The 12,437-nt window shown below is 37.0% G+C and overlaps 1 protein-coding gene across 2 annotated transcripts in view; it reads right to left on the bottom strand.

The window, feature by feature from the left end:
• The window catches only part of LOC111324331 (ectopic P granules protein 5 homolog), a 43,558-nt gene that overhangs the window by 26,195 nt on the left and 4,926 nt on the right, over positions 1-12,437 (bottom strand). The window contains exons 7-22 of one of the 2 annotated variants that reach the window (XM_088739750.1): positions 12,250-12,370; positions 11,598-11,743; positions 9,837-10,063; positions 8,775-8,818; positions 8,224-8,279; positions 7,178-7,298; positions 6,453-6,621; positions 6,040-6,228; positions 5,225-5,391; positions 4,970-5,115; positions 4,478-4,618; positions 3,695-3,859; positions 3,006-3,155; positions 1,741-1,912; positions 1,117-1,279; positions 462-602 (exon numbers count right to left, since the gene is read on the bottom strand). In XM_088739750.1, coding sequence (XP_088595876.1) covers positions 462-602; positions 1,117-1,279; positions 1,741-1,912; positions 3,006-3,155; positions 3,695-3,859; positions 4,478-4,618; positions 4,970-5,115; positions 5,225-5,391; positions 6,040-6,228; positions 6,453-6,621; positions 7,178-7,298; positions 8,224-8,279; positions 8,775-8,818; positions 9,837-10,063; positions 11,598-11,743; positions 12,250-12,370 — 2,318 coding nt within the window. Of the gene's footprint in view, positions 1-461; positions 603-1,116; positions 1,283-1,740; positions 1,913-3,005; positions 3,156-3,694; positions 3,860-4,477; positions 4,619-4,969; positions 5,116-5,224; positions 5,392-6,039; positions 6,229-6,452; positions 6,622-7,177; positions 7,299-8,223; positions 8,280-8,774; positions 8,819-9,836; positions 10,064-11,597; positions 11,744-12,249; positions 12,371-12,437 lie in introns of both variants that reach the window. The other variant, XM_088739749.1, reaches the window with a different exon arrangement.

A 12,437-nucleotide genomic window follows, 5' to 3' on the forward strand; every position in this document is an offset into this window, starting at 1 on the left:
TCCATATTCTTAATACTCTTCGCTATACATTTCCCATAAGCACTGCCGGACAAAAAGAATTTGTCTAACAATCAGAGCTTTTTAGGTTGGCGTTCATTTCTTTTCATTTTGACGATCTTAATTAAAGATTCTGCAATATTACTGTAAGGAAAACTTACAGTAATATTGGATTAAGGATTAAGGAGTGGATGGTCTCAACCGATGATCAAACCTTGAGACGCACTTGTTCGAATTTCGTCGAAGCCTGAAATTTTCTCAGGCTTCTTTTAAAAAGTTTAAGGTCTCAATCGAACTTCGAACTTCAGCTCAGAGCAGAGGTTATTATCACTAGACCTTGATGATGGCTTTCACCCAGGTTGTGGAAACGTCACGAAGGTTGTGGAAGGGTCAAAATAAGAAATTTCATTTTTTCCCCAGTTTACAAATGAAAAATAATCAAACCGCTGGAAACCTTCCAATACCTTGCCTCCTGAGTAAGTTTCTCATGGCAACCAAAAAACATGGGTGTCACATTAGCTACAATCCTCAGTGCCGCATCAAAACACTTCTCATTTAAAATGACTGTTAAGTAATCCAGACCCTCGCCCAAAAAGAGATCACGACTGTAAAATGAAAGAACAAGAAACAAAGTGAGTACTGAAATAAGGTATAACGTTTGAGAAGCTCGTGGTTTGCAGCTCGCTCTTTGAAGAGAGGAGAGGAAGTGACGAAAAGTGGAGGCAGCGTGGATTGCTTGCTTGGGGTGCTAAATTTCAGATCAGGAGGTGATAGGTTCCAATCCCCCACTCTGTCCCTCATCAGGATATGTCTGAGGAAATGAACTCCTCTGCTATGGTTTGTAAATGGCCGATTGGGTTAGCCGGTAGCCGATTTGGAATTTTGACAAATCAATTTATTTACTATAATTAATATATAATTAATATATTTGTTAGCACAGGAGTATCTAACTTGTAACTTGTACTAAAAATTTCGTTACCGTTAAGTATCAACCTGTGTAAAGTATTGTGTGTATTTATTTATTTAGGTTTCCAGTGTGTATAATTTTAAAACTGTACCAGTAATTCAGCCTTAGGCTGCAAGTGGTCCGAAATAAACCATATTTTATATTATACTAACCTGGTACCAATAGTAGTCATTGCTATCGCAGCATAACTAGCAAGTTGTCCACCGGCCTTAATAGCATGGGTCATACTTGAAAGGGAACTCTCGTTATGAAGCTCAACTGTTTCCTTTGACAACGACTTCACAAGGCTTGCAAAACCAAGGCCTCCTTCTCCACCTGCTAATAAGATCAAGGAAGAGGGCTTTCAGGACATCTAAAAGCTTGAAATTAAACATGCATATTTGCCTTAAAAGAGTGGGGGATTTTCTCGGCTGTAACCTTAAGTAAGCTATTTAGCTATGTAGATGCCTCGCAGAAAGGTTATAATTATGGTATAGAGTCATGTATAACAAGTTTGGTCTGAAATCAAGTACGGTCTCGCACTCTCTTGAAGCAGGGTGTGAAATACAAGTTACTAGCAAATGCAACTATATATCTCGCATTCAGGTAAGGAAAAGAAAGGTGTGGGATAAAAGGAAAAGACAAAATAAAACATGCTATGCAGAACCAATATAGTTTTCCAAGAGTGCCCCTCATCCCTTGTAACGTTAGTTAGAGGAATATCGTTCACTGATAACACGGTTTTTCCACGTTATTCCACTGTCAAAACTTATTCTCCATTATAAATGCTATATCACCTTCTAACTCATCTGTAGTAGGTAGTTGCTGAGTGAACTGCATGACTGGTGTTGGTAGATCAGTTGGGTGAAGCCTGAGAGAGAGCATGACCTCCCACAGCCACTCATACAGCTGCTGCTCATAGCCTGGCTGCATCAGTCGATTGTATGACGTTGTAGCTATTAGTGTCACCTAACAAAAGAAAAGTCTCTCACATCATACAATTTTATCAAGGGGATACTAAACAAATGTAGATCATTCGGATGATAACCAAAACACTAAACTGCAAATCAAAAGTTGCCCGTTTTTATGTGCGTGCGTCAATCACGCATAATATATTATAATAGGATACGCCTTCAATAGTAAAGCATGTCACAAGGAAAAGCTCACGACGTATGGGTTAAATGCTTTACAAATCAAATTCAAACTTCATACAGCCACAGAATGACAACAAACAAAGTAATAAGGTATAAGTCTCAATACAACTTTCTTCGTATCATATTCATTCCACTAATTTATTCATGTTTTTCTCGTTGCCATGTTCCCACCAATAACGTAGCTCCATTTTCTGCCTTTAAAAGCACACACAACCCACAATTCCTCTATTCGCTCCGACGAAGGGCTAACGCTCAAAACGTCAGCTTTTGTAATCGTTACGGTAGCCAATTTACCATTTCAACTTTGTTGATATATCCAAATTATTTCGTTACTCCCCACCGACGCAGCCCCAAACAGTTTCTTTAGAAACTATCAGCCTTTATTTCTTCGTATCATAGCTGATTAGTTACTAGCCATGCGCAGTCAAACCATCACTGCCACAATAGGAGGCATTACATTGCCGGATAAACGATACAATACTTTTTATAACATAACCAAAGTTAGGTGCGCGCTCTGATTGGTCAATTTAGCGTCCCCCATTTGCCCATGGGTGTACGCTGCTCAAGTGAGCAAATGCAAAGACTATTTTTCCGCGCGCGCTTGTTTTTTCTGGTCACGTAAGATTTGTTAAATAAAAGGGAACTCTTTAGCTACAATGTATCAATGTTACGTTAGAAAACAAATGGTAAACACCACAGCGTACTCTATTGAGTTATGGATGCACTTGGGAGGTTTGCTAAGCACTCAAGAAGCTAGAGTCGCTCTCGGCTATCGCCTCGAGCGACTCTTACGCTTCTTTCGTGCTTAGCAACCTCCCGCGTGCATCCATAACTCAATAGTGTACGCTGTGGTGTTTACCATTTGTTAACAATACTTTACGTGACAAGATATTTGGCTTTTTAAACACCTGTTTAAGGAGTCCAGTATCTTCTTTAAATGCTTCATGTGATATTCCTCCTGGCATTTTGGGTAAACGAAGCGCTGACACCTCAACAAGTGACACTGCCACAGCTCTGTGCCAACACTGGTGCAAAAACAGTTTATCACCCTCTCCTAACTGGCAAAAGATAGATGCAAACAATACTAAACAAAGATAAATTGCAAACTTTATAGCCTGGTGCCCAAGGAAGTGAGTGAAAGCACATTTAGTTTGCTTTCATTGGCTCAGAATCATGTTAACTTAAACTAACAATCTTGTTTTCTTAATCATTATCCCCCTTAATTAACAATTACTCTGCGAAGTGGAGGTACATATCCACCACTTTCACAGACACTGAGGTTAATAATGGCTTTGGTATATACTGCATAGGGACCAAAATATTAGTTCATTCCTGTCAATAAACGAGAAACTGGTGGAAAGTTGAACAATTGACGACCAATTTTGCCCGCCTTTTGCCGCAGGTTGGAGACGAATAGTACTTGCCAATCACATCCGAACAGGTGAATCAGCAGACAAGAAAAGCGACTAATGGCCTCACCTACTGTTTGTACAAAGCAGGTTTCACAAGAGTTGCCACAAAATGATTTATAGTGGAGTGAATTAATGTTACAACTTATTTTTATATCAATACAAAATAAGATTCTGTTTGAACATACCTCTCCCATATGTCCCCAGTTTAAGTTTGAAATAATGTAACGTGCAAGCTGATTTTCTGGAGAGGACAAATCAGCCTTTAATAACCAGGATTTGATGCAGTCCATGTTCCTGTATGTTGGATGCCACAGATGAACTGATAAACCACTGAACAAGTAGACACAAGCCTGAGAAAAACAAAGTGATGATGTCATGTTGTTGTGCATTTGCTTAGCAATACATAACATATGACATAACAATAGTAAGAACCGAAAAAAAGCATATGAGACAAGTGAGTGTCAAAGCTGTTCCTAGTAAATTTTGAAGATGTGTTTAAACTGTTTATTTCTTTATTTGCTTATCTATTAAGCAATTTATCGTGACTTCAAGTGACACTTGTATGCTGAGTTCTGAGAAGCGGTCAGTGCGCTTGAATGCGAGCATTTCTTAGCCAGCGTGAACGTTCAAGGCCTTTAGAAGCGCCAGCCGGCGATAGGTCTGCAAGAACTCTGGTACTAATATTAGTGCCAGATCCCTAGAAGATCTCTTGCTGGTTCGTTTCACTTAACCGAGACCACGAAGCACTTGTGTAATCGCGTCATGTTTTCTTTCCTTTTATATATCGTGATGCTACCATTCATATTTTTTTTAAACAGAGTGAGAATTCTTAGGCGTATGACATATAGGCACGTCATAAAATGCATATGGGTTTATTTGATTGATAATCATTTCCAAGGCTTACTTTTTTGGCATTAGTCCCATCATTGCGAGACAGAGATCAGTACACCACACCTAAAAAGGTTTACCTTCCCAATAGTATCCAGTGTTGCACTGACATTTTCAAGCAAAACCGATATCACGAAGGGATGGACACTGGAAATGGTTCCTAAGAGATGTCTTCCAGTCTTAGAAGATGACTCCCTGGTTTGACTAGCTATGAAGGAAACCTGTAAAAAGAAAAGAGGTCAGTCGAGAGCAGAGCAGAGCAGGTTATTTACATCTAATCCTTTACAACTATTTTCAGTACTTTAACAAAAAACATTTCCTACTAACTTTGCGATGAGACTGTGATATCAACTAGAGGGATAGTGTATTAAAAGTGTCTACATCTTTTTGGACGCACACAAGGAATCAGAAAGGACCCTTCTGCAAACTTCAAAGATTCTGAGAGTCAAAGACTCATGTATACTTACCAGTACCTGCTTCTATAAAACAGATAACATTACCAAATGAGGAAAAAGTAATGCAAAATTCAGCATAGATTGCTTTCAAACATAGTCCTTGAGTAAATTTTATACCTTGTAAACCTCTGTGGTAATGGCTTCTATTAACTCTCTTTCCTTGCCATCTCTGGATGTCGCGATGTTAGTAAACGTAGTGAGCAGAAAGATGGCTTCTGACTGCGACATTGTGGCCAGTTGGTCTGTAAATTCCCCCTGTCTACCTACATTTGGTGAAAAGATCAAAATTTGAGGACAATTTATTGCTTAATTTTCATATTCAATATCAAACAATCACATAAATTTTCAGTTTTTATTTTCAATAGTACTAACTCTCCAGAACATCTCTCCAATCTTCCCTCATTGAATCTTCTTGCTTAATGCTCTCTACAGAATCAAGTTTGGTAACATCTACATGGAGGGCCCAGAACAACTTCCAGAGAGTTTCTGAAGAAACACTGCGAAATGGCATATCAGCCAAAAACTGCCAAGCACCCAGCCTATGATGAAAAACCACATGCTATATACACTGCATTCAGCATATCCAGTAATTAACAAGCAGAGTAAAAATCAAAATAGCCATATAAATAGCCACAAGGCTACCCTGGGCAATAGTGCACTGTACATCATTTGGAGTTATAGTTGATAATATTCAATTTGCAACAAATAATAATATCATAAATTTTGCAACAAATGATAATATTCAATTTACAAGTTATTGTTATAGGTAACAAAATTTTTGTTAATGCCCTTAAAAACACGTTTCAACCTGCAGTACTAGTCAAAGGTTGCAAAACAGTACGAACTCAAATTTGATCCTCGATCATTCGGAGAATTCAAGCTTGAATTAAGGGCTTCAACTTTCGATTTTCAAGAATTGCCAAATTTAACATGTGTGGTTCAATCATCAAATTGTAACGATTACTTTTTAAAAGAATTTGGTCAGAGGGTTCATTAACTATTACAACAAATAGGGTTTGGAATTATTCATGTCATACATAAGAAAAACTATTAATGCTGTTTTAGGGTTGAAATTCAACATGCTAATCTTGCAACTTGCACCTATGTATACAGTAACATTGCACTCTTACCATATCATTCCAAAACAATCTGGATATCTGCCGAGTACAATGGATGAATGTACATACCTGTGTGCAGAAATGATCTGTTGTGCAGCACGGAGAAAGAACTGATCAACCTCTACTTGAAGTCTTTGTAATGAGTACTGATTACCAGAACTGAGAGAATCTGGAATGGAATTCTCAGAGTCTCCACATATGTTCACTCTCCAACTTCGAAAATCTGACCAGTGGTCCAAAACATATTGTACAACCTGTCTGAAAGATTTTATTATTTTCCAGATAAGTATTCAACCTGTATCTGAGAATCGGTTAAAAATTCGAAAAACTTGAATCTCAAATTTAACACTGATGAATTTGAAGAGAAACAGAGACAGGATAATCACTTACTTTCAATTGTAAGATGAAAATCATATGTATGAAAAGGTTTACTGTCTAGGTCAAACCATAAGATTTTGTCCCAAGTTTGCTGCAGCAAGTACCTGATAGTTCGCCCCACTCTTTTGACAAATGCTCTATAACGCACTTTCTCATAAGTTCGGAATGCCCTTCCCATCACACATACAACACAAGATGCAAAAGCCAACATTCTCATTATATCACGGCTTGAAGTGTGCTCCACATGATAGTGTGACTCGATTAGACAATCATCTGAAATCATATGAAGATTTACATTACACCAAAATAAACAAAAAAACAATGCAACAATTTTCATCTTCTTTATGTTATCTAATCATTTGCTACATGCACCTGAACAACAATTTTAAAAAATTTGCTTAATAAATTACAATAACTTTGTCTTCATTTCAACATCATTGTCATTTTTAAGACCAGTGTATCCGAGTGTCTAAGTATAATTTAGGTTACAGCATCTCACCAGACAGTTCTAGTTCAACAGTACTTCCATTTAATAGTGATCATGTTTATTTCTTACTTGTCAAAAATATTCCAGACCTCTTACATGTACAAGTACATAATTTATGCACATGTGGCTAGTAAAACCTTATTGGAAAAAACCATTGAGAGACACTTCCAAATTTTGGTTTAATTCTGGGAGGGTTCCTTTCTACTTATACCTGTAATTATATAATTATAATATTTATTAATTATTTTTCAACATAGAGGTCTGATCCAGCATATCTGCAGAAATGTATGGTATAAGAAAACATATTTATAACTTTTCATTACAAACTAAGGGAAGGCTTACTTGGAATGTTTGGGTCCATTTTAAGTAGGTGCTTGAAAATGGCATCAAATGGAAACTGAGAGAACAATGCTATGAGATCATTCTCTTGAATCAAAACCCAACTTGTCTCTGGATCTTCATCCTGGAAGAAAGCACAAGTACACTGTGAACCAGTTTTCAAAAATGCATGTAACAATTAAATCTACAGTCAAACAAGCCAAGTGGTCAACAATGGTTCTTAAGCATGTTCTGGTTTTTGTACTGAGAGCACATACAGTAATTTTATGATGTAACTGGACTGTTGTGTGGGAGGTCGAGGGTTCGAGCCCCGGCCAGACCAACACTCAGGGTCTTAAGATAATTGAGAAGAATATGCTACCTTTCTATAACATCAAGAAATGGTTAGATATTCTAGTCTTCTTGGATAGGGACGAATAAATGGAGGTCCCGTCTCCTGCAAGGTTAGGGGCAGGAGACGTTAATTTCCCACGCACAAGATTACTGTGTGATGGATGTCCTCCCCTGGGGTGGGATGGGTGGGTAACAGGACCCCCGTTGATACCAGTGTTTACTATACTGAAGGGGCTATCCTGTATAAATATAGATGTCTACTACTACTCTACATGACCTGCAAAGCCTTGCAAGCACTTTTCTTTAAAGCATTTGACAAAAGTCCAAGTATGAGGGTCACATGCAATGGTGTGGGCAAGGCTAGAAAAGGCATACTGTCCTGCAAGATGTGAGCTACAAAATGGGACGAGAGAAAAAAGCATGAAATGTGATAAAAAGAAGGACACAAGTTAGAATACTTGACCCTTACTGTTGGTACACACCTCCCTGAACTTGGTCTTCACTTCTTGACCTCAGGCTAAATACTTTCAGATTCAGCCTTTCCACACCCAGCCTACGTAATACAGGTACTTACTGTTGTACCGATGTATCTCATTGTCTTTGAATCAATAACACCAAATAGAAAAGGAAATATACATATTTTGATACATTTCTAAAACAGATACATTTGATCAGAAGTCAAGTCAATGCACTGTGCATACTTAAATAGTGCTTACCTCCAAGGATTCTCCATCATCATCCACAATAGTCCAACTGATTGATCTCATGGAACCTTAGAGGAATAAAAAAAAAATGCGAGGTGAATGTCTTTGAATTGATAATTCCTTTACTGTGCAGACGTAATAACTGAGCAGAGTAGCAGGTGACAATCAGAGAAGGTATTTTTCCGCATTACTTATTTCATCTTTAGAATCAACAAAGCATTAGATGACCATTTTTAAAATAGCACTTTGCATCTGTCATCACCTTACATGGGGTGATTTCAACATGTAATGCAACTTTTCACCCATCGGACTGACTACATAGCTGTCTATAATCACCTGAGCAACACAATAAAACTTATTGCAGGTATATGATATCATTTCCTTTATCATCATCATGATCTCAATAGCATTGCAGAGACACTTTCAACAATCCTTAGTACAATTATGTATCTCTAAGTCATGAAAAATTTTCAACAGAAAAGCTCCAAGCCAAGGTTGCCAAACGAGCTTCGGAGAGCATGCTAAATAATAACTGGACATGAATGTGTCATGGTTGAAATTACCTTCTTTTCTGAGAGCAAGTTTCTGCAAAAATACTTCTCTTTCCCTGTAATAACAAAATGAAAAGAAATTATGATAATCTTTACTCATGACATGAAGCAAATGTTTAACAGCGTACTAAGTCTGCATGAATAATTTACCTTTATCTTTACCAAAAGATTCAGTTGAAAACAATTTCACAAATTGCTGACTTAGAGTACATTGTCAGGTCGACATTGTTCATATCCTAACAATAATAATGGAAAAAACAAATTCCAACAGTGTGATTTTAATATGTAAACTAATCTTGCGGCAAGCTTGCCTGAGTGTTTTGTGGTGCTTGATTCGAAATTGGAAGTTTCAGGTTTGGCTATTCAACTTTACCTGGTAAATAGTCCAGTAGTTAACCTCTACCAAGAGAACTCTTTTTTCCATTAAAATTAATCAGTGCTGGTTTTTGTTTAAGTTAAATGTGTTTCCATAAGAAGCACAGTCATATGATATAAAATTAAAATATCAATGTCTACATAAAGTTATCTATTTATTTTTAGTTATAATCTATTTCATGAGCACATAGAGGAAGGAAACACACAAAAATGAAAGGTGAGTGTTAAAAATTGGGTTAACAAATTGAAAAATTCTGAGAAAGAAATGAACTTTAGGCACAAAGGTTGAGTTAGCACACTTAAAAAGTCAATCGAAATTAGTAGCTTGATCCTTCCCTCCCAAATATCTTTTATTACGCGACTCGGGCGGTCAGAGGGCCAATAACTAAAATCAACCAATCAAAATACTCTATTGACGGTCAATATTCTCTCAGTATTGGACCAGGCACTGTCCCCAATGGTCCCGAATGATACCGCACTTGTGTCCCTTTGAACTTCAGTCGTATAATAAATCTCTTATTAACCAAGCTTGCTCGGGACCGTACTGGAAGAATATCGGCCCTTGGTCTTTTTTGTACAGACCTCGCTGTGCTCGGTCCGTACTGTCAAGACCTCGGGCCGATATTCTCCCAGTACGGCCCTCGCACTTGGTTAATAAGATAATTATATAGAATATACTAATCTTCAACGTTAGGTTACCTGACAGGGAGAAGCAGAGAAGATAACATGGCCACAAAATGATGAACTAGCGGATTGTCCCAGTAATAGGGTTCATCTACTACATTATAACCATGGCTTCTGAACTGTGGTACAGGAAACTGAATGAATTGGGCAATTTTACTGGTGAATCCTGGAGCACACCTCAGCAAGTGATTTAGCAAGAACACGAGATCTGCCAGGGAAGCTACACGCAGAAGAACAGCAACCTGTTGAAAGGACCACATATCATTGCTTCTCTTGAAAATTTTTTACAAAAATGAAGAGAAAAAATGTCCACCTACGTGATAGTTGTATATTGTAATAGTTGTATAGGTAATCACATGATTTCGAGTGCAATTTAGAATAAATAAGCATGAGTAAATTTTTTCAAAGACTAACAAAATTGCATGAGCCCTAAGGCGAGTGGAATTTGTGGTCTTTGAAAAAATTTACAAGTGCTTATTCATTCAAAATTGCATGGGAAAATCATGTGATTATGTATTAATAATATACATGAAAAAATATGAGGTAGCTCCTCATAACTACGCAGAAGAAAAGCACATGCATCAGGTGCAAAAATAATTTATTCAAACCCTGCAAGTGACATTGACCTTGACATTGACATTGACCAATCATTCTGACCAATTAGAAATGTTTGGTTTGTTTCTTTCTTTGCACTGAATCAACCCTCTTCTGCACTGAATTACTGAAAACTGCATTCATCTTAACCAATCAGAACTGAGAAATTTTTTCATGTATATTATTAAATATGTAATAAATACATCTTATTAGACATTTTGTTGTGTAGTATCGCTGAGTTGTGCTGTATTTTGATGAGCCCATAGGGTGAGCCAAAATACACACAACAAGTAAAAATACCCAGTGATACTACACAACAAAACGTCTAATAAGAAATTTATTATCCAACACGCCAAATTATTATTTCAGTGTGGGCGAATTTCGCTGATATTTTTGGAGTACAAATATAGCATGATATTTGTACTCATCTCACATGTTATTTGCACTCTATGAAGCACAATTGGATAATAATTACCAGTAATAATATCAATTATGACGGTAACTCCCAATCATTCCTAAATTTTCAGTTAATGATAGGCATTATTTGTTCATGCATAAAAAGACAATTTTGTGAAAAACATGTTTTGGAAACCTATGCCATTTATGTTTAGACACGGTAACAATGTCATGGCCAACATATATAATTATATAACTATATAACTATTGCATTACCCACCAACACATCAAGTCATTACAACACTCAACTACACATTACAGATCTCAGGAATAATCATAATGCTATAATAGCTGATCTCTACTGGAAAATTGGCACAGCTTTTAAACAGTCATAACAATTAAGATATAGGGTCTCTTAAGCATATCAAAAGTTTCTATTTCCCCAGGAAATAATCAAACCTTTCTGGTCCTGTAAGTACTTTGTCTGCTAATTACCAACACACCAATGAAACATGACTAACATGTTACCCATTTTCTGGATCAGTTTGCTCACCATTCCACATTTTTGGACCATTTAAATTTTTTTGAAACAAATCATGATGTGAGAAGTCTACTGTCAAAGGTGTTACAGAATTCCATCCAGGGCTATGTCTTTGCTTGGGATAGGACACATAATTATTACAAAGGCTTCTTGTAAGGAAAGCTAATTTCACAATTCTAGCAGCAAACCTGGACAACACCGCACCCTAATTGTGCCTCATCAAAACATTATAAGCCACACCATACCAGCTGTTCCATCCAGCCATTCAAAATGTTGACAAACTCCTCATCTTGAATTGGTTGTCGAACAAACATGAACAATACACTGATACAGTCCCTCAACTTCTGGATCTCTGCCTGAAGATCTGGGCTCAGTTCAACAGGGCACAATTCTAAATTGGAAAAGAAAACTGTGTCAGCTTGCTAGCCTGATTTTCTTGGAATTTCTTGTTAGTTATATCAGGTCCTGTACACAGATTGTGTGGTTCAAATTCAGTGTTGGTTTGAAGCTGCATTTTTCTCAAGGATGTGTCTAATGTAGTGAGTTTTGAACAAAGAAAAAAACTTGAACCAGTGACAAAAAAAATGTAGGCCACATCAGCAACCTACTTCAGTTTAAAAATTTTGCAAGAAAATAAATGCATATGCATGAAATATTACTTGAAGGATTGGTTGTCTAAAGCTTGGACCAGACAGCCTTGAATATAATAACATCAATAATAATAATAATAATAATGATAATAATAATAATATTTACTGCTAATCCCCGTCGCAGAGTACAGCAACGATGCAGCTCAACAAGGTCGAACAGAAAGCTTACAATCATAATAATTTATCTTAGAACTTGCAAACATGGTTAAGAGGAGAGGTATTCCAAGCTGATGAAGTTCCTTCTTACCAGTCACTAGTGTTTCAGATGAAACATTCCTTAAAATGGGTGATTGAGACAACATGTCGAAAATGTACATGTCGATATGAAGCCGAGCAAGCTGACATGTGTATCTTTGCAAAGCAAGGGTCTGGAATAACAAAAGTATATCAATATAAGTCTTAAAAAATTCCACTAATTAAAAATGTACCCTTGGA

The sequence above is a fragment of the Stylophora pistillata genome, chromosome 1 (genome assembly GCF_964205215.1).
Source record: "Stylophora pistillata chromosome 1, jaStyPist1.2, whole genome shotgun sequence".
Taxonomy (NCBI): Eukaryota; Metazoa; Cnidaria; class Anthozoa; order Scleractinia; family Pocilloporidae; genus Stylophora; species Stylophora pistillata.